The sequence below is a fragment of the Hyla sarda genome, chromosome 4, assembly GCF_029499605.1.
Source record: "Hyla sarda isolate aHylSar1 chromosome 4, aHylSar1.hap1, whole genome shotgun sequence".
Classification (NCBI taxonomy): Eukaryota; Metazoa; Chordata; class Amphibia; order Anura; family Hylidae; genus Hyla; species Hyla sarda.
In genome coordinates this window covers 144,825,505-144,848,429 of record NC_079192.1, presented here as the reverse complement: position 1 = coordinate 144,848,429, position 22,925 = coordinate 144,825,505, and the positions used below count along the sequence as shown (strand labels likewise).

The window sequence follows — 22,925 nt, the reverse complement described above, 5'->3', positions numbered from 1 at the left end:
ACCCCCAATAAAGGAGTGGTTCTGCAGGTGGTGACCACTTCGCAGTTCCTATGCTTCCTGGCTGATGTTTTGGTCACTTTTGAAAGCTGGCGGTGCTTTCACTCTAGTGGTAGCATGACATGGAGTCTACAACCCACACAAGTGGCTCAGGTAGTGCAGCTCATCCAGGATGGCACATCAATGCGAGCTGTGGCAAGAAGGTTTGTTGTGTCTGTCAGTGTAGTGTCCAGAGCATGGAGACGCTACCAGGAGACAGGCCAGTACATCAGGAGACGTGGAGGAGGCCGTAGGAAGGCAACAACCCAGCAGCAGGACCGCTACCTCCGCCTTTGTGCAAGGAGAAACACTGCCAGAGCCCTGCAAAATGACCTGCAGCAGGCCACAAATGTGCTTGTGTCCACTCAAACAGTCAGAAACAGGCTCCATGAGGGCCCGACGTCCACAGGTGGGGGTTGTGCTTACAGCCCAACACCGTGCAGGACGATTGGCATTTGAAAGAGAACACCAAGATTGGCACATGTGACAGACGTGACAGAGTCTGGAGACACCGTGGAGAACGTTCTGCTGCCTGCAACATCCTCCAGCATGACCGGTTTGGCAGTGGGTCAGTAATGGTGTGGGGTGGCATTGCTTTGGGGGGCTGCACAGCCCATCATGTGCTTGCCATAGGTAGCCTGACTGCCATTAGGTACTGAGATGAGATCCTCAGACCCCTTGTGAGACCATATGCTGGTGCGGGTTGGGTCCAGGGTTTCTCCTAATGCAAGACAACGCTAGACCTCATGTGGCTGGAGTGTGTCAGCAGTTCCTCCAGGAGGAAGGCATTGATGCTATGAACTGGCTCGCCTGTTCCCCAGACCTGAATCTGATTGAGCACATCTGGGACATCATGTCTCGCTCCATCCACCAATGCCACGTTGCACCACAGACTGTCCAGGAGTTGGTGGATGCTTTAGTCCAGGTCTGGGAGGACATCCCTCAGGAGACCATCCGCCACCTCATCAGGAGCATGCCCAGGTGTTGTAGGGAGGTCATACGGGCACATGGAGGCCACACACACTACTGAGCCTCATTTTGACTTGTTTTAAGGACATTACATCAGAGTTGGATCAGCCTGCAGTGTGGTTTTCCACTTTGATTTTGAGTGTAACTCCATATCCAGACCTCCATGGGTTGATAAATTTGATTTCCATTGATAATTTTTGTGTGATTTTGTTGTCAGCACATTCAACTATGTAAAGACGAAAGTATTTCATACGATTAGTTCATTCAGATCTAGGATGTGTTATCTTAGTGTTCCCTTTATTTTGTAATTCGGCCACATTCCTGCCTCTGTATTATGGTGCCAGTCTTGGCCTGACCATGGGTCTAAGGCAGTGTTTCCCAACCAGGGTGCCTCCACCTATTGTAAAACTACAAGTCCCAGCATGCCTTTGGCTGTCCGGGCATGCTGAGACTTGTAGTTTTGCAACAGCTGGAGGCACCCTGGTTGGGAAACACTGGTCTGGGAATCTGCCATTGGATTGGCACTTGGTTCCCTCTGGTCAGTGCCCATGAGGAGGCGAGTATATTGTGTCTATACAGCTTCATTTTTCATAGAATTGCTCGTATTTGTTGATACCTCAGCCCCATATACTGCAGTATAATACTGGATGACCTAGAACTAGTCCAATAGACAGGGCCCATCCCCTCAGCATGCAGCTGTCACTTCTCCGAGGTCTATGGAACTATGTGCTCGGCCACCACAACCCATCTCCTGCTTCTTTATCATCGCTGTCACGCGGCACAAGAAGGGTTAAAAGCTCTCCCCTCCAGACTGCCGCGATGTTTGATGCGCTCTCTGCCGCCCCCTCTCGCCCTCTGTCCGCAGCGCAGGATGAGCAGTGATCGGCAGCGGTGGATGCTATAGCAGCAGCCGGTGGGAGGCAGAGTCAGCCCAGCAAAAGTGTACAGCAGTCACAGCAGCAATCACAGCTCCCCCAGCCCCAGCCATCACTGATACCCACAATGCACAGAGACGGACACCAAAATAGAAATCTGGCGAGCAGGTAACATGGCTGCACTCGGCGTTACCTTCCACTGAGGACATCGCCCGGACTGCGCCTGCACACCGAGCAGAAGGCAGGAGACGCCGCTCAGCCGACCCCAAAGAGCGGGAGCCGGGGCCGTGACGGGGCAGCACCGCCTGAGGAGAGGGGCGCAAATATGGCAGCCCTGGAGCTCTATACAAAGGTGGGAGACACCCCCCCCACACACACACACTGTGCCACCATCCCGGGACTGGGGGCACCCCAATATGCCAGCAGCCTGCTTGTACTGGGCTCTCATTGGAATGAATGAAGTCCTCCCTGTCATTGTGCAGCATCCTGGACCTCTCCTATCCAGGCCACATCAGCATCCATGATCTGTGAGGGGCATGGGCTACATAGCTGCCATCCATGATCTGTGAGGGGCATGGGCTACATAGCTGCCATCCGTGATCTGTGAGGGGCATGGGCTACATAGCTGCCATCCATTATCTGTGAGGGGCATGGGCTACATAGCTGCCATCCATGATCTGTGAGGGGAATGGGCTACATAGCTGCCATCCGTGATCTGTGAGGGGCATGGGCTACATAGCTGCCATCCATGATCTGTGAGGGGCATGGGCTACATAGCTGCCATCCATGATCTGTGAGGGGCATGGGCTACATAGCTGCCATCCATGATCTGTGAGGGGCATGGGCTACATAGCTGCCATCCGTGATCTGTGAGGGGCATGGGCTACATAGCTGCCATCCATGATCTGTGAGGGGCATGGGCTACATAGCTGCCATCCATGATCTGTGAGGGGCATGGGCTACATAGCTGCCATCCATGACGTGTAGAGGGGCATGGGCTACATAGCTGCCATCCATTATCTGTGAGGGGCATGGGCTACATAGCTGCCATCCATGACGTGTAGAGGGGCATAGGCTATATAGCTGCCATCCATGACCTGTAGAGGGGCATAGGCTATTTAGCTGCCACCCATGACCTGTAGAGGGGCATGGGCTACATAGCTGCCATCCATGACGTGTAGAGGGGCATGGGCTACATAGCTGCCATCCATTATCTGTGAGGGGCATGGGCTACATAGCTGCCATCCATGACGTGTAGAGGGGCATAGGCTATATAGCTGCCATCCATGACCTGTAGAGGGGCATAGGCTATTTAGCTGCCACCCATGACCTGTAGAGGGGCATGGGCTACTTAGCTTCCATCCATGACCTGTAGAGGGGCATGGGCTACATACCTGCCATCCATGACCTGTAGAGGGGCATGGGCTACATAGCTGCCATCCATGACGTGTAGAGGGGCATAGGCTATATAGCTGCTATCCATGACCTGTAGAGGGGCATAGGCTATTTAGCTGCCACCCATGACCTGTAGAGGGGCATGGGCTACTTAGCTTCCATCCATGACCTGTAGAGGGGCATGGGCTACATAGCTGCCATCCATGACCTGTAGAGGGGCATGGGCTACATAGCTGCCATCCATGACCTGTAGAGGGGCATGGGCTACATAGCTGCCATCCATGACGTGTAGAGGGGCATGGGCTACATAGCTGCCATCCATGACCTGTAGAGGGGCATGGGCTACATAGCTGCCATTCATGACCTGTAGAGGTGCATGGGCTACATAGCTGCCATCCATGACCTGTGGAGGGGCATGGGCTACATAGCTGCCATCCATGACCTGTAGAGGGGCATGGGCTACATCGCTGCCATCCATGACCTGTAGAGGGGCATGGGCTACATAGCTGCCATCCCTCATCTGTAGAGGGGCATGGGCTACATAGCTGCCATCCATGACCTGTAGAGGGGCATGGGCTACATAGCTGCCATCCCTCATCAGTAGAGGGGCATGGGCTACATAGCTGCCATCCCTCATCAGTAGAGGGGCATGGGCTACATAGCTGCCATCCATGACCTGTAGAGGGGCATGGGCTACATAGCTGCCATCCCTCATCTGTAGAGGGGCATGGGCTACATAGCTGCCATCCCTCATCAGTAGAGGGGCATGGGCTACATAGCTGCCATCCCTCATCTGTAGAGGGGCATGGGCTGTATAGTCTTGATTCATGATCTGTAGAGGTGGGTGCATGCAGTGTATCAGGATATGGGCTACATACAGTTTTTCCATACAGGATCTACATGTTTGTTATAAATGGCTCTGATCTGTTACATGCATTCTGGTTAGCAATGTTCTGTATGTTGGTACATGTATTTCTATAGCTGGAGTACATATATGTCTGGTCTGTTACATGCATTCTGGTTAGCAATGTTCTGTATGTTGGTACATGTATTTCTATAGCTGGAGTACATATATGTCTGGTCTGTTACATGCATTCTGGTTAGCAATGTTCTGTATGTTGGTACATGTATTTCTATAGCTGGAGTACATATATGTCTGGTCTGTTAGATGCATTCTGGTTGGACATGGTCTGTATGTTGGTACATGTATTTCTATAGCTGGAGTACATATATGTCTGGTCTGTTACATGCATTCTGGTTAGACATGGTCTATATGTTGGTACATGTATTTCTATAGCTGGAGTACATATATGTCTGATCTGTTACATGCATTCTGGTTGGACATGGTCTATATGTTGGTACATTTTGGTGTATTTCTATAGCTGGAGTACATATATGTCTGATCTGTTACATGCATTCTGGTTGGACATGGTCTATATGTTGGTACATTTTGGTGTATTTCTATAGCTGGTGTACATATATGTCTGATCTGTTACATGCATTCTGGTTAGCAATGGTCTGTATGTTGGTACATGTATTTCTATAGCTGGAGTACATATATGTCTGATCTGTTACATGCATTCTGGTTGGACATGGTCTGTATGTTGGTACATGTATTTCTATAGCTGGAGTACATATATGTCTGGTCTGTTAGATGCATTCTGGTTAGACATGGTCTGTATGTTGGTACATGTATTTCTATAGCTGGAGTACATATATGTCTGATCTGTTACATGCATTCTGGTTAGCAATGGTCTGTATGTTGGTACATGTATTTCTATAGCTGGAGTACATATATGTCTGGTCTGTTAGATGCATTCTGGTTAGACATGGTCTGTATGTTGGTACATGTATTTCTATAGCTGGAGTACATATATGTCTGATCTGTTACATGCATTCTGGTTAGCAATGGTCTATATGTTGGTACATGTATTTCTATAGCTGGAGTACATATATGTCTGATCTGTTACATGCATTCTGGTTGGACATGGTCTGTATGTTGGTACATGTATTTCTATAGCTGGAGTACATATATGTCTGGTCTGTTAGATGCATTCTGGTTAGACATGGTCTGTATGTTGGTACATGTATTTCTATAGCTGGAGTACATATATGTCTGATCTGTTACATGCATTCTGGTTAGCAATGGTCTGTATGTTGGTACATGTATTTCTATAGCTGGAGTACATATATGTCTGGTCTGTTAGATGCATTCTGGTTAGACATGGTCTGTATGTTGGTACATGTATTTCTATAGCTGGAGTACATATATGTCTGATCTGTTACATGCATTCTGGTTAGCAATGGTCTATATGTTGGTACATGTATTTCTATAGCTGGAGTACATATATGTCTGATCTGTTACATGCATTCTGGTTGGACATGGTCTGTATGTTGGTACATGTATTTCTATAGCTGGAGTACATATATGTCTGATCTGTTACATGCATTCTGGTTAGACATGGTCTGTATGTTGGTACATGTATTTCTATAGCTGGAGTACATATATGTCTGATCTACAGTATATGCAGTATTGTGAATAACAGGGATCTATGGATATTTGCTATGTCTTGGGGCTGGATATTTCTCATGTCTGCTCACAATACAGATGTCACATCTTTGATCCTCTGGGCATCCTATAATGTGTCAGTGTTCGGATGGGGAGGGGGCTGGCATCTGTACCCAATTCTTTGGATGGAGGAGATGAAGACATCGGACAACCAGTTTGTCCTTGACAGCTCCTTCTGGTCAGTAAATCCACAGCTGGAGTCTTTGTGCTGGCCTAGGGTGTATGATGGAGGCCGTGCAGCTACTGGGGAGGGAGAAAAGCTGATTATTTGCTTCTCTGGAATAGGAATCGTAGAAACGACATGTCCTGCTGCTGATGTTTGGCCTGGGGAAATGTATGTGGAAATAGACAACTAGGCCTCAGAAAGTAGTCGTCATCCAACATGGCACAGTAAAGCCTCATTCACAAAATAGCTTAGTTTTTTTTTGTATTTTTTTTTTTTTTTTGGGGGGGGGGGGGGGGGGGTGCAGGAATTATTTGCATAGTAGCCTGAGCCGCCTTGTGTCATTTCTTTAACCCGGACCAGGCCCATTTTGGCCTTAAAGGAGTACTCTGGTGCAGAGTATTCCTGCTCTGTCCTGTCCGGGCTGCAAAAAAATGAAGATAAACCATCTCTCACCTTCCTGGATTCCCGCGGAGCACCACTACAGCTGATCGGCCCTCCGGTCCATCCTCTTCATACTTCCGGGTGTAACGAAGTGTCACATGGCGCTCAGCCTATCGCCGGCCACCGCGATGTTCAGCCTCAGCCGGCGATAGGCTGAGCGCCATGTGACTCTTCGTTACACCCGGAAGTATGAAGAGGATGGACCGGAGGACCGATAAACTGTAGTGGGGCTCCACGAGAACCCAGGAAGGTGAGAGATGGTTCATTTTCATTTTTTTTGCAGCCCGGACAGGATGGAGCAGGAATACTCTGCACCAGAGTACTCCTTTAACCCCTTAAGGACCAAGGACATACTGGTACGTCCTTGGTCCTGCTCCCCTATATTACGCGGGGTTACACAGTAACCCCGCATCATATTGAAGCCGGGACACGCCGCTAATAGCGCCGATCGCGGGGCCGCACGCTATTAACCCTTTAGCCGCGCGCTCAGAGCTGAGCCGCGCGGCTAAAACCGAAAGTGAAAGCTGCCGGTTAACTCAGTGGGCCGTTCGGGATAGCCGCGGCGAAATCGCGGCATCCCGAACAGCTTACAGGACAGCGGGAGGGCCCCTACCTGCCTCCTCGCTGTCCGATCGCCGAATGACTGCTCAGTGCCTGAGATCCAGGCATGAGCAGTCATGCGGCAGAATCGTCGATCACTGGTTTCCTATGAGAAACCAGTGATCAATGATGATCAGTGTGTGCAGTGTTATAGGTCCCTATGGGAGCTATAACACTGCAAAAAAAAAGTGAAAAAAAAAGTGAATGAATATCATTTAACCCCTCCCCTATTAAAAGTTTGAATCACCCCCCTTTTCCCATAAAAAAAACACATTGTAAATAAAAATAAAAATAAACATATAGGGTATCACCGCGTGCGGAAATGTCCGAATTATAAAAATATATAATTAATTAAACCGCTCGGTCAATGGCGTGCGCGCAAAAATTTTTAAAATAGATTTTTGGGCAAAATGACTGACGTCATTACAAAGTAGAATCGGTGGTGCAAAAAATAAGCCATCATATGGATTTTTAGGTGCAAAATTGAAAGAGTTATGATTTTTTAAAGGCAAGGAGCAAAAACGAAAATGCAAAAACGGAAAACCCCCCGGTCCTTAAGGGGTTAAGGACCAGACCAATTTTATTTTTGCATTTTTGTTTTTTCCTCCTCGCCTTCTAAAAATCATAACGCTTTTATATTTCCATCCACAGACTAGTATGAGGGCTTGTTTTTTGTGTCACCAATTGTACTTTGTAATGACATCACTTATTTTACCATAAAATGTATGGCGCAACCAAACAAATATTATTTATGTGGGAAAGTTGAAAAGAAAACCATAATTTAGCAAATTTTGGAAGGTTTTGTTTTCAAGCTATGCACTTTCTGGTAAAAATGACATGTTTTATTTATTCTATGAGTCAATACGATTAAAATGATACCCATGTTATATTCTTTTCTATAATTTTACCGCTTAAAAAAAATCTCAAACCATTTCAACAAAATTAGTATGTTTGAAATTGCCCTATTTTGACCACCTATAACTTTCTCATTTTTCCGTATATGGGGCAATATGATAGCTCATTTTTGCGCCATGATCTGTAGTTTGTATCAATACCACTTTTGCTTAGGTTTTACTTTTTATAAATTTTTTATTAATTATTTTTGGAATAAAATGTGACAAAAAGCAGCAATTTTGGACTTTTTTAATTTTTTTTAACGTTTTCGCCGTTCACCGTATGGGATAATTAACAATATATTTTAAAAGTTTAGACTTTTATGCACGCGGCGATACCAAATATGTGTCATTATTTTTTTTACGCTTTTTTGGGGGGTAAAATGGGAAAAATTGACGTTTTACTTTATTGGGGGAGGGTGTTTTATTTTATTTTATTTTTTTTTAACACTTTTTATGTCCCCAATAGTCATTCATAGCAATCATTTGATTGCTAATACTCTGCAGTGATCGGAGCCAGGTGAGGGGACCTCCGGCCGCCATGCTGGATGATCGGATCCATGCGGCAGCGCTGCGTATTGATCACGGCATCTGAGGGGTTAATGGCAGACATCCACGCGTTCGCGGATGTCCGCCATTACCTGCGGGTCCCTGGCTGCTGATAGCAGCCGGGACCTGCTGCGCATGACGCGAGCACCGCTCCAGTGCTTGCGATCATTGTGGTGCGTAAAATGTACATCATGGTGCGTTAAGTACCACGTCACCATGACGTCCATTTACGTCCATTGTCGTTAAGGGGTTAATATAGACAAATCTTGAGTGATCAGATAACCCTTTCCAAAGAGGATACATCTTTCCATCTGTCAATTTGACTTTCTTGAGATGTTAGCATTAACATATGCTCCCTGGCATAAATAAAGTATCTCCCCTAAGTGAGTCCACTCTTCACATGTTTGTAAATATTTTATTATATCTTTTCATGTGACAACATTAAAGAGATAACCCTCTGCTACAATGTAATGTAGTCCACAGCCTGTATAACACTGTTTTAATGTTGTGTCCCCTCAATATAACACAACACGGCCAGTAATGTCTAAACCTTGGCAACAAAAGTGAGTACACCCCTAAGTGGAAATGTCCAAATTGGGCCCAAAGTGTCAATATATTGTGTGGCCATCATTATTTACCAGCTCTGCCTTAAATCTCTTGGACATGGCATTCACCAGATCTTCACAGGTTGTCACTGGAGTCCTCTTCCACTCCTCCATGATGACATCACGGAGCTGGTGGATGTTAGAGACCTTGTGCTTCCCCATCTTCCATTTGAGGATGTGCCACAGATACTCAATAGGGTTGAGGTCTGGAGATATGTTTGGCCAGTCCATCACCTTTACCCTCAGCTTCTTTAGGAAGATTGTGGTCATCTTGGAGGTGTGTTTGGGGCTGTTATCATGTTGGAATACTCCCCTAGGGTATCATGCTCTGCTTCAGTATGTCGCAGTACATGTTTGCATTTATGTTTCCCTCAATGAACTGTAGATCCCCAGTACCAGCAGCACTCATGTGGCCCCAGGCCATGACACTCCCACCACCATGTTTGACTGTAGGCAAGACACGCTTGTCTTTGTACTCCTCACCTGGTTGCCACCACTCACACTTGACACCATCTGAACCAAATAAGTTTATCTTGGTCTCATCGGACCACAGGACATGGATCTGGTAATCCAAGTCTGCTTGTCTTCAGCAAACTGTTTGCAGGCTTTCTTGTGCATCATCCTTAGAAGAGGCTTTCCCCATTTATGATGGTGATGCAGACCAAGTTGATTCAGTTTGCAGCATTTGGTCTAAGCGCTGACAGGCTGACACTTCCCACCCTTTCAACCTCTGAAGCAAGAACTCATATGTCTATTTCTAAAAGACAGACTTTTAACCTCTGGATATGATGCTGAGCATGTGCACTCTGCTCCTTGGTCAACCATGACTAGGCCTGTTCTGGGTGGAACTTGTCTGTGAAACCACTGTATGGTCTTGCCCACTGTTCTGCAGCTTAGTTTCAGGATCTTGGCAATCTTCTTATAGCCTAGGTCATCTTTTTGTGGAGCAACAACTCTTTTTTTGCGATCTTCAGATAGTTATTTGCCATGTAATGTGACCAATATTAGAAAGTGTGAGAGCAATAACACCAAACTTACGACAAATGGACTACATTCACACCTGAGACACTAACGAGTCACATGACATTGGGGAGGGAAAATAGCTAGGTGAGCCCAGTTTGGACATTTTCACTTAGGGGTGTACTCCCTTTTGTTGCCAAGGATTAGACATTATGTGAGATACTGTGTATATAATATAAGGGGGGAGGACTCACTTATGTGAGATATTGTACATTGAGAGAATACTACTTGAAAATGTACGCCCAAATATAAAGTGTCTGTTTAGTTACTGATTCTATCCTTGATCATAACATCTAAGGCCGACTTTACTCTGTTTTATTTGATAGGCTTTAAGCTTCCTACCCTGTTTTAACCTATTGTTAAAGTATAAGATTTTTGTGATAATGGACAATGACCTTAATGTAAGCTTATGTGTGCTTATATTGAGTTCATCTGGACATAATATGCTTTTGACAGACTATATAAATATGTATACTGAATATGTAAATATGTATATAGTTGTTATAAATACAGTTGTTTCCCCCTTTGTAGCATACATTTCCTGTTTCTATAAAGAAAACACCATCATTTTAGACTAGAAATGTGATGGTGTATATAGCCTAAGTCTGCATTACAGCCACATCAGCTAATTAAGCCTCTTGTGGTTCAGTTTAAAGGGTTGTCTGGGATTTTTCCCCCCAAAAAACAGCACCACACCGGTCCTCAGGTTGTGTGTGGTATTGTAGCTCATTTCCATTGAAACGAATAGAGCCAATTTTTAATTCCACACACAACCTAAGGACAGGTGTGGTTCTGTTTATAGAAGAAATTAGCTGTTTTAATGTTCTTGTATAACCCTTTTAACTGTATGCAGATCACCATTGAACCCTATGTTTGTTTTTTTGTTTTTTTTCACTTTGACCGCCCTTAACGTCCGTTATCGTAACGGAGCCTAACGGGAGTTATAACGAGCAAAGAGGATCCCATTCACTTGAATGGGATTCCTCTAACGTCCATTCTATCTCCTGTTATTGCGGCCAAAGATAGCGGGAGAAAAAGACGTGGGTGGGTGCTTCCAGAATAGAATTAAAATAAGACATACTTGGCATTTCATGTAGGAATGTAATGTCAGAGAAAGCAGGGAGAAAAGGTGACGGCAGGGTTCTGGTGTCATCGTATTGGCAGCTTTGGGTGTTAGAGGTGAGACAGTAAATGCCTTACGGTCACTGCTGTCGTCAGTGATTGGCTGTGCAGGCGTTTCCAGCAGGAACAAAACATCAGAGGAAGCGGGGAGCAGTGGTGATCAGCAGGACTGGTGACCAGTGGGATGGTAGCGGGATAAGGGCAGGTGAGTATGCCTTTTTTATTTTTAAAGTACCCTCTGTATAGCCTTTGATATAGTGGAATACCCTTTCACGTCTTGTAATGTAATGCTTTTTCACGGCTGTTAGTGAAGCTAGGGAATTGAAATATTCTATAACAATTGTCTCACCAGGTCACAGAGCTTGGCAGACATTGCCCTCAGACAGCTTTTTCCCTTATTTAAATCTCCAGATTCTTTGTTCTCTGCATATACAGCACAGTATATTGCACTTAGTAAACCTGCAGGTGACTATGTTCAGTGCAGTGTCAGGTTTACAAACATGGTCTCCGACACTTGGCAAGACTCGAGTCATGCAGATCACTGTGTATCCTATATAATTAAGACATGTAACATGTAGAACGGAAGAAAGTGCCCGCGCTCTGGGAATCTATTAGCTGCTTTATTCTACAATGATTTTACTTATAGGTAAACTCCATCTTTGTGCCATAGTAATGGCCCCCCCCCCCCACATCTGCATTGCATCTAAAGTGAAGGTGGTGACAGATCCATTAGATGACACAAACATATAGGGGGAGATTTATCGAAACTTGTGGGGAGGAAAAGTTGCCCAGTTGCCCATAGCAACCAATCAGATTTCTTCTTTAATTTTTAATAAGGCCTCTGCAAAATGAAAGAAGCAATCTGATTGGTTGCTATGGGCAACTGGGCCACTTTTACTCTGCACAGGTTTTGATAAATCTCCCACATAGTGCCTGACAGACTCCATTGGCTATAATAGTGTCCATCAGGTTTCCAGCAAGCTGTCTGCCATTTTACCTGACTTAAAGGGGTACTCCTCCCCTAGACATCTTATCCCCTATCCAAAGGATAGGGAATAAGAAGTCTGATTGCGGGGGTCCTGCCGCTTGGAAACCCTGCAATCTCCCTTCTGCATTCGGCCTTGGTTTAGAGCGTTGGTTGTGGAGCTGGAGGCTCGTGATGTTACATTCACGCCCCGCTTGTGATGTCACGGCCACGCCCCCTCAATACAAGTCTACGGGAGGGGGCGTCAAGAGTGGGGCATGAATGTGACGTCATGAGCCCCCGCATCACCAGTCATCTGGCACAGAGCGAAGTTCGGTCCTTGCACCGGAAATCTGGGGTGCCGCAGCCCACTGGGGACCCCTGCGGTCAGACATCTTATCCCATGTCCTTTAGATAGGGGATAAGATGTCTAGGGGCGGAGTACCCCTTTAATACTGATGTATGCTGTTCTATTGGACCTGGGGTTTTTGTTGGAGTCTGGCAGCCATGGAGGCTTTTAACAGGACGTCATACAAAGATGTGAACAGGGCCTTAGTGGCCTAGTAAAGCCAGTCATGGATATCAGATAGCAGTCAGCCAAGCAGGCATTTATTTTCATGGAAAGAGAATAAGCCGCAGCCGGACACTTTTGTTAGCGCGTTCGCTCTTTTGGGAACAAAGCATTTTACAACCTGTATGTTAAGTCCCTTTCATAAAGGCTTATTTTAGTCAGTATTGAGAAAATGCATGAGAGGTATAGATAGATCTTTCCATTGTAGTGTTTCCCAGATTGTTTTTACTCCTGGTATGTTTCCAAGGCTGGATTCATACACAGGGCTTTGTTACATTTTTCATAAGGGGAGATTTATCAAAATCTGTCCAGAGGAAAAGTTGCTGAGTTGCCCATAGCAACCAATCAGATCGCTTCTTTCATTTTTGAAAAGGCCTCTGAAAAATGAAAGAAGCGATCTGATTGGTTGCTATGGACAACTCAGCAACTTTCCACTAGACAGGTTTTGATAAATCTCCCCCAAAGTGTTTTGGGACTTATGCTAATGATCTGCTTGGTGAACTTTGCCCTTCCCATCCCCTGAGGGCACAGGTGACGTCTGGTCGGCATCCTCATAGTAAAATCCTTCCTTATGCATAATAATCTAGGGAACCTCCTAACTCCTGGGGGCTTCTACCTAAAAGAGTGGAGTTCCCTACATGACTACCTACTTACAGGAGGCTTCAATGTAAAAGGGGGATTCCCTACTTACCTATCTTCTGGGGTATTTTACCTAATGTGAGGATTCCCTATCTACCTCCTGGGGGCTTCTATCTACCATTGCACAAGACTACTATTAGCAATAGAGACTGATACAACGGGTATCGCCGCAACTGGACTGCGGATCCAGGTCAGTTATACCTCATTGTATTTCAGTTCACCCGCACCATACCCTGTGTAATGGGTTAAGTGCAGGTGAACCAGCTGTCAGTTTCCCTTTAATTTCCATGCAGCTGAATGGCTGGTTGCATTTCAGAAGGTGATTGGTCCTTTAGAATACAGTGCTTGGTTTTTCTGCTGCTCTTGGGGCTTATATGCATTTTTGAGTATCTGAAGAGAGAACTATTCCCGTGGCTTCTGCAGAGACTTAAAGGGGTATTCCAGGATTAAATTTTTTTTTTTTAATAAGTTTTTTTTATATCACCTGGCTCCAGAAAGTTAAACAGATTTGTAAATTACTTCTATTAAATAATCTTAATCCTTCCAATAATTATCAGCTGCTGAAGTTGAGTTGTTCTTTTCTGTCTGTCAACAGTGCTCTCTGCTGACATCTCTGCTTGTCTCGGGAACTGCCCAGAGTAGAAGAGATTTGCTATATGGATTTGCTTCTACTCTGGACAGTTCCCGAGACAGGTGTCATCAGAGAGCACTTAGCTAGAAAAGAACAACTCAACTTCAGCAGCTCATAAGTAATGAAAGGATTAAGATGTTTTAAAAGTAATTTACAAATCTGTTTAACTTTCTGGAGCCAGTTGATATATGTAAAAAAAAATAGCTATTTTCCTGGATAACCTTTTTAAAAGTGTGAATGCCTTAAATAGTGTACCTGAGGCATGGGCCCGTATGACAACCCCTGTTAACACTGCAAGCAGTAAAATGAGAAAGACTCTTCCTATAAATGTCTGCTGTTTTCTGCTCTGGAATGCAGTAAGTATTTGCTGTAACATCTGAGCTAGTGCCATTCCCTAATGTGAAGAGAAGTCTTTACCGTGCGTAACAGTGAAAAGTAGTTGGACCGGCTTTAGAGAGATGTTTTCTGTCTTCATCTCTTTACACAGGACATACCTGCAATCCTTTTAATTCTCCTTTCATTGACACTGGCTGTCTGGTGCTGCCCATAACAATCAATCACAATTCAGTTTTTACATCTTAAAGGGGTACTCCACTGCTCAGCATTTGGAACAAACTGTTCCAAACGCTGGCGTCGGGAGCTTGTGACGTCATAGCCCCGCCCCCTCATGACATCACACCCAGCCCCCTCAATGCAAGTCTATGGGAGGGGGCGTGGCAGCCGCCACGCCCCCTCCCATAGACTTGCATTGAGGGGGCGGGGCGTGACATCATTAGGGGCGGGGCTTTGACGTCAAGAGCTCCTGGCACCGGCTCCAGTGTTCGTAACAGTTTGTTCCAAACGCTGAGCAGTGGAGTACCCCTTTAAGATGTAAAAACTGAACTGTGATTGGTTGTTGTGGGATAAACCAGGCAGGGCCCATGTTTTCTGAATCTGCTTTTCATTTTCCTCTGCAGAAGTAGCATAAAGATTTTGTGCGATGTGTTCATCAGAAGCCAGTGGAGTAGTATACCTTGTATTTAAGTGTCGGCTCACATGCACGTTTTCACTAGGACAACTATATGTCATATGCAAATGGAGTTGCCTATTTTTGGCGGGGCTTCAACACTAGATAGGAAATCTGTGACCCAAGTTATTGTGACAATGATTTGTATTGAAGATATCCGTTGTTTATCGATGAAATGGCGTCAGATCTTCTTGGTCCCTCCCCTGCTTTATGGTAAACATCTTTAAATGCTATTGTACAGAACATTAGTTCCATCAGTGTAATGGATAATAATCCAGAGAATGTGGCCCAAAAACTGTTCATGTATGATGGTAGCCGTTCACTGGTGAAGTAATTTAGTTAACAATTGCACAGATTTACTATTGCAAATGCAACATAACCCTAGCACAATTTGCAAGACTTGCACCACATTCACTATGCATTTTAGACAATTTTAGGAAATTTCCGTTGTGCCTGAAAAGGGTAGAAGGTTGCATAACTTTAGCAAGAGGGGCATGGTTCACCAAAAGTCTGGCTCAAAATCCTATGAATACAAATGTTTTTATGTTGCTGTTGCTGAAAAGGTCTTTTGTATTTTTGTGTGTATTTAGATCATTTTTATATCCCAATAAGGTATCAGTCTTTTAATCAGCATTCCATTCTGATTGTTCTATCTCTTGTTTTCAGTTGTCCCTGAGGTAGTAGGTGGAGACTAAAATCTCTTATGTCTGGTATACACTGTGCATGCCCAGAACAGGGGATCCTGCTCTCCTAACCCTATAGCACAACATAAGAAGCAGCAGCATGAAGGACATTATAGAGTCGTAGTGATTAGTCAAAGCAGTGAATAAAGCCCTGGTCTGAGATCTATTACTCACAGTAAAATTACCTAAAGTTAAATAGTTAAAGGGAGGGCATTTTTTCGGATCAGATCACAACATTTCTCACATTTACTTGTACTATTGATTTAAATAATCGATGCCTTGGGGTAGTCCAGAGTACTTAACCTATCAGACACACTATGCCGCTGCTGCCAGTAATTAGCCGTCACTTGCTCTCATCCAGGAAGGTGGGGACCAGAGTGTACTGAGGATGGGGCCCTGTAGGGGAGATCGCAGGGGTCCTTGCATTCGTAGGGGGCAAGTGTCTGATATGTTTCCTAGACTACCACTTAAAACAGGGCATGTTGAGAAGTGAATTGTTGCACGACTAATCCTTTTGTGCGACTCTTCATTTCCATCATGGCTGGCAGCTCATACCATGTTTATTTGGTTCGATGTGCTGACAACAAGTGATCATTTTTAGTACTACATAATAGAGATGATCAGGCAAAAATAAAAAAATTTGGCCTTTTACACAGGGCAACAATCAATTCCTATTAAAGGACAACTGTAGTGGAACACTTATATATTCCCGTGCCCGGGCTACAAAAATAAACTTATACATACCTTCCTACGAGCCCCCGTTTGGTCCGGCACAGGCCTCACAGTCTGTCAGTGCTAACCTCATTTCACTTCGTGGGGACGCCGCAGAGCCGTCGGCATATCACTGGCTGCATTGATGCCCTGCCCCGGCCGGTGATAGGCTGAGCCCACTGTCATGTAAGAAGCCGGCCAGAGCTCCTTGCATGACAGTGGGCTCAGCCTATCACCGGCCGGGGCAGGACATCGCTGCAGCCAGTGATACTCCGACGGCTATGTGGTGTCCATGCATCATCCCCTATGTCATGGACACACTTCCTTGATTGATAGCTGTGAGCGCAGGGCTCACAGCTGGAGGAAAAATCCTCCCACTGTCAGCTTGTGTCCCGCTACTGTCAGTGAGGACATGCTGGGAGTTATAGTTTTTCTAATGCTAGGGGAGATGTGAGCAGACAGCAAGAGAGAGAGGGGGCGGAGACCTGCACAGTGAGGCCACGCCCCCTCACTTTGAGAGGAATTCAGACTAGGGAGCTAAATGAAAAGTGTAATAAAAAAATAAATAAAGGTGCTAGACACATAAAAATTAGATGTACATGGTCAGGATTAGGTACTGAGTGATATATAAAAAAAATTTTTTTGTTGGATCTGACGGGTACGCTTTAACCCCTTAACGACGCAGGACGTATATTTACGTCCTGCGCCGGCTCCCGCGATATGAAGCGGGATCGCGCCGCGATCCTGCATCATATCGCTTCGGTCCCGGCGCTCATCAACGGCCGGGACCCGCGGCTAATACCACACATCGCCGATCGCGGTGATGTGCGGTATTAACCCTTTAGAAGCGGTGGTCAAAGCTGACCGCCGCTTCTAAAGCGAAACTGAAAGTATCCCGGCTGCTCAGTCGGGCTGTTCGGGACCGATGCGGTGAAATCCACCGGGAGGGCCCTTACCTGCCTCCTCGGTGTCCGATCGACGAATGACTGCTCCGTGCCTGAGATCCAGGCAGGAGCAGTCAAGCGCCGATAATGCTGATCACAGGCGTGTTAATACACGCCAGTGATCAGCATAGGAAATCAGTGTGTGCAGTGTTATAGGTCCCTATGGGACCTATAACACTGCAAAAAAAATGTAAAAAAAAAGTGTTAATAAAGGTCATTTAACCCCTTCCCTAATAAAAGTTTGAATCACCCCCCTTTTCCCATAAAAAAAAATAAAACAGTGTAAAAAAAATAAATAAACATATGTGGTATCGCCGTGTGCGTAAATGTCCGAACTATAAAAATATATCATTAATTAAACCGCACGGTCAATGGCGTATGCGCAAAAAAATTCCAAAGTCCAAAAAAGCGTATTTTGGTCACTTTTTATACCATTAAAAAAATGAATAAAAAGTGATCAAAAAGTCAGATCAAAACAAAAATCATACCGATAAAAACTTCAGATCACGGCGCAAAAAAGGAGTCCTCATACCGCCCTGTACATGGAAAAATAAAAAAGTTATAGGGGTCAGAAGATGACATTTTTAAACGTATAAATTTTCCTGCATGTAGTTATGATTTTTTCCAGAAGTGCGACAAAATCAAACCTATATAAGTAGGGTATCATTTTAACCGTAGGGACCTACAGAATAATGATAAGGTGTAATTTTTACCGAAATATGCACTGCGTAGAAACGGAAGCCCCCAAAAGTTACAAAATGGCGTTTTTTTTCTCGATTTTGTCGCACAATGATTTTTTTTTCCGTTTCGCCGTGCATTTTTGGGTAAAATGACTAATGTCACTGCAAAGTAGAATTGGCGACGCAAAAAATAAGCCATAATATGGATTTTTAGGTGGAAAATTGAAAGGGTTATGATTTTTAAAAGGTAAGGAGGAAAAAACGAAAGTGCAAAAACGAAAAAACCCTGAGTCCTTAAGGGGTTAATAATAGGGGGATTTTCCTGCCTCTTTTATGATGTTAGTGATGAAGTAAACATGGTTCTTCTTTGGAAGGTTCCTGTGTTTCACTGAATTCCAGCTCGTCTGCCAGTGCCGTAATATTAAAATGATTCTGATATGTAGGTCACATTGTGTTTCCGTCCTATAGGCATCTTTCTTGTTAGGGCAGAGTCTTGCTGTGCGGAGATAATCAGTACGCACCCTGAGTTAAATCAGCAAACAGATATTTCTGTCTTCAGTCAGGAAGGTGAGTAATGTAGTAGTCAGAAGTGACATCATGTTGCCTAGCAGCTGACTGCAGCACAATGCCAGACGTTATTTGCCCCATAAGAACAGCCGGCTATATGTAATTAATCTGATGTAAGAGACAATGGAGGATAATGAGCATGGTGTCATTTCTGCATATGCTAACCTTCCAATGCGTTTTATTTGTAAATATAGAACCATGGGTTACATTTGTTGACTAGTGTTAGCATACTGTTATGCTATTGCTGGCCCAGTGGTTAGGTTGTATTAGAGCTGGGCGGTATACCGGTTCATACCGAATACCGAAACTTTTGTGCTGCACGATATGAATTTTAACCCATACCGCAATACCGGTTTGGCCCCTCCCCCTCGGGAATGAATTATCAGCCCAGCGCTGCACTGTCCCCATCGGGGAACTAATGATATGTGACCCGCGAGTGCTGTTCTGCCCCCCCCCCCCATTATCAGCCCAGCGCTACTACTCACATATGTCACCCGCAAGCTCTGCCCTCCTTGTCATCCTGTTTGTGGCGGCCACTAGCGCTGACACTCTATACCAGTGGTCTTCAACCTCCAGATGTTGCAGAACTACAAATCCAAGCATGTCCGGACAGCTGATCTGTTATATTTGTTTTAAAGGGGGTACAAATTAGGGATCGACCGATTATCGGTTTGGCCGATATTCACGATTTGGGGCATTATCGGTATCGGCAATTACCTTGCCGATAATCCGATAATGCCCCCCGCACCGCCCCCACCATGCCGCACCACCCACCGCCCCGCGACCGCCCCCCTCACCGACCCACCGCATTGCACCGCCCCATTGCCTCCCCCATCCCCGGTTTTATAATTACCTGTTCCCAGGGCCCACGCTACTTCTGGCTCCTGCTGCGTCCTGCGTTACACTGTGCGCAATGACGAGTGACGTGACGCGACGTCACCGTCAGTGCGCACAGTGACAGCTTAGGAGGACGCCACCGGTGCCAGAAGTAGAGCCCCGGTAACAGATAATTATAAAACTGGGAATGGGGGAGGCAATGGGGTGCAGTGGGGGGGTGCGGTGCAGCGGTGGTGGGGGGTCGTGGTGGCGGTGATAGGTCATAGGAGGAAAAATATAGTACTGATGTATTTCACAGTCCAGGCACAGGCTGTGCATGGTACTGCAGCTTAGTCCCATTCTTTTTATAAATCAGTGTTCTGCAAGTTGCATGGCTGTCCGGGCATGCTGGGAGTTGTAGTTTTGGAACATCTGCAGGACAGCAACTTGCAGAACACTTTTAAATTAAAAGCACAAGCGTTACTTATGAATGGGCCAACAATGTGTTATCCCGGAAATCTTCTAATTCTTCTAGCGTGGTGCATGTTTATTCATGTGAGGTTGGCTTTAATACAGTCAGATGGCACAAAAACAACACGGACAAGCCCATCCATAGAGACGGGATACGTTGGTGAGTCCTCCCTCTGCTGAAAGACTGAGTCACTTTATGCAGAAGCAGCTTGGGTCTGTGTACTCTTTACACATGACTGATGGAAATCCAGCATCCAAAGAAGCCTGTCTGTTATAAGGGAAAGTGGAAATTATTGCGGAGATGTCTGGATTAGGAGGGATATAAAAGTTAACTCCTAAAACTGTTCTGATGGGTTTTAGCAGCAGTGACTAATAAAAACCAGCAACCTTTCAAATCATTTAGTTTCTTCCGGGCGGTTTCTAATTCAATTTGTAAAAGAATTACCAAAATCCTACGTGTTTTTAGAGCAAGTTTTATGGATTGGCGAGAAGCTTCGATCTAGGGTTATGGCTCAGTTTACAGGTCAATAGGGAGCCTATTTACTAATGGTTAACCTTTCCTCTGAGATAATATGTATGAGGGCACGTGTTATTTAGTTAGCCAGATGCACCCATCCATAGTGAAATCACTTTGAAATTGGGGAGCAGGTGTGAAGGTAACACAGGTCATGCATGTGGATTGTTCACTTATTGGGAGAAAAAAATGACATTCTATACAGTTTATTTAAAATAAAATAAAAAATTATTGGCACCATTTCAAATTTGTGGAAATATAACATGGTTTCAAGCATGTGATGCTCCTTTTAAACTCACCTGGGGCAAGTAACAGGTGTGGGCAATATAAAAATTACACCTGATAGCAGATAAAAATGAGAGAAGTTCACTTAGTCTTTGCATTGTGTGTCTGTGTGTGTGCCACACTAAACATGGACAACAGAAAGAGAAGAGAACTGTCTGAGGAATTGAGAACCAAAATTGTGGAAAAAATATCAACAATCTCAAGGTTACAAGTCCATCTCCAGAGATCTAGATTTGCCTTTGTCCACAGTGCGCAACATTATCAAGAAGTTTGCAACCCATGGCACTGTAGCTAATCTCCCTGGGCGTGGACAGAAGAGAAAAACTGATGAAAGGTGTCAACACAGGATAGTCCGGATGGTGGATAAGCAGCCCCAAACAAGTTCCAAAGATATTCAAGCTGTCCTGCAGGCTCAGGGAGCATCAGTGTCAGCACGAGCTATCCGTTGACAGATAAATGAAATGAAACGCTATGGCAGGAGACCCAGGAGGACCCCACTGCTGACACAGAGACAAAAAAAAAACAAGACTACATTTTGCCAAAATGAACTTGAGTAAACCAAAATCCTTCTGGGAAAATTACTTGTGGAAAGATGAGACCAAGATAGAGCTTTTTGGTAAAGCACATCATTCTACTGTTTACTGAAAATGGAATGAGGCTCAAAGAAAAGATCACAGTACCTATTGTGAAATATGGTGGAGTTCAATGATGTTTAGGGTTGTTTTGCTGCCTCTGGCACTGGGTGCCTTGAATCTGAGGATTACCAACGGATTTTGGATCGCTCTGTACAGCCCTTGTCAGAAAGCTGGGTTTGCGTCCGAGATCTTGGTTCTTCCAGCAGGACAATGACCCCAAACATACGTCAAAAAGCACCCAGAAATGGATGGTAACAAAGCGCTGGAGAGTTCTGAAGTGGCCAGCAATGAGTCCTGATCTAAATCCCATTGAACACCTGTGAAGAGATCTTAAAATTGCTGTCGGGAAAAGGCGCCCTTCCAATAAGCGAAGCCTTGAGCAGTTTGCAAAGGAAGAGTGGTCCAACATTCCGGCTGAGAGGTGTAAGGAGCTTATTGATGGTTATAGGAAGCGTCTCATTTCAGTTATTTTTTCCAAAGGTTGTGCAACCAAATATTAAGTTAAGGGTGCCAATAATTTTGTCCAGCCCATTTTTGGAGTTTGGAGAGACATTATGTCCAATTTGCTTTTTTTGCTCCCTTTTTTGGTTTAGTTCCAATACACACAAAGGGAATAAACATGTGTATAGCATAACATGTGTTACTGCAATCCTTTTCTGTGAGAAATACTTCATTCTCTTGAAAAATGTCAGGGGCCAACATTTACGGCCATGACTGTGTGTGTTTGTGTGTGTGTATATATAATATATAATGATTGGGAGTTCTTGGGGGCTCACTATAACAGCGAGGAATTTCCACTGGAGATCCCGTGGGCGGTGCCAGGACCGTGTGGACTTGGTCTCGAAAGATCTGCTTAGAAATGCATTACTGTCTATGGGGATGGCAATGCAGTCCACGCGGTCCTAGCGACGCATGCGGGATCTCCGGTGGAAGTTCTCGTCTGGAAATTCCACAGTGTGAACCTGGCGGCTGAACCTGGAACCAGGACATTCGTGTAAAAGCAGTACAGAATTTCTAAGCAGAATCCAGCAGAAAAATTCTGCTCACAAAATCTAGTGCAGCAACCTTCTATTGTTTTCATTGGGATTCTTCTGCATTGTGCACCCACATTTCAAATTCCAGACTCTGTAGAAAGAATGAACATGTTTATTCTTTCAGCGGATTCCGCTCGGGCATACGTCGACATCAATGTAAACGGCATGTGCCGCGCATAGAATGTCCACCAGGGGCCCTATTGTCGTCTTCATAACCATTTTTTTTATAACTTTAATGAAACCGCACAGTGGTTGTTTTTACAAAAAAAAGTATTTATTTTACATCAATAAGTCAACAATTGATGAATTTTGGTCACTTTATATACCAGTCCATTGAGTCTGATGGGAAGAACATTTGTTTCTCTTAAGCCACATGTTGCAATTGGAACTCATTGCTGTATGTGAATTGTTACAATAAAACCAAGACTACTGAACTGTGACAGTTGCCTGTTTGTGTCTATTTGCTGCCTAGCCAAGACTGTTTCAAGGGTCCCTTTTCAATAGTGCTGATTTAAAAAATTAGACCTTAGTCAG

General features: G+C 44.9%; 1 protein-coding gene across 2 annotated transcripts in view; it reads left to right on the top strand.

Moving 5' to 3' along the window:
• Positions 1 to 1,839: 1,839 nt before the first annotated feature.
• MYO5A (myosin VA) overlaps positions 1,840 to 22,925 on the top strand; it is a 198,946-nt gene continuing 177,860 nt past the window's right edge. Inside the window, exon 1 of one of the 2 annotated variants that reach the window (XM_056572329.1) lies at positions 1,840 to 2,232. In XM_056572329.1, coding sequence (XP_056428304.1) covers positions 2,206 to 2,232 — 27 coding nt within the window. In that variant the 5' untranslated portion in view covers positions 1,840 to 2,205. The remainder of the gene's footprint in view (positions 2,233 to 22,925) is intronic. The other variant, XM_056572328.1, reaches the window with a different exon arrangement.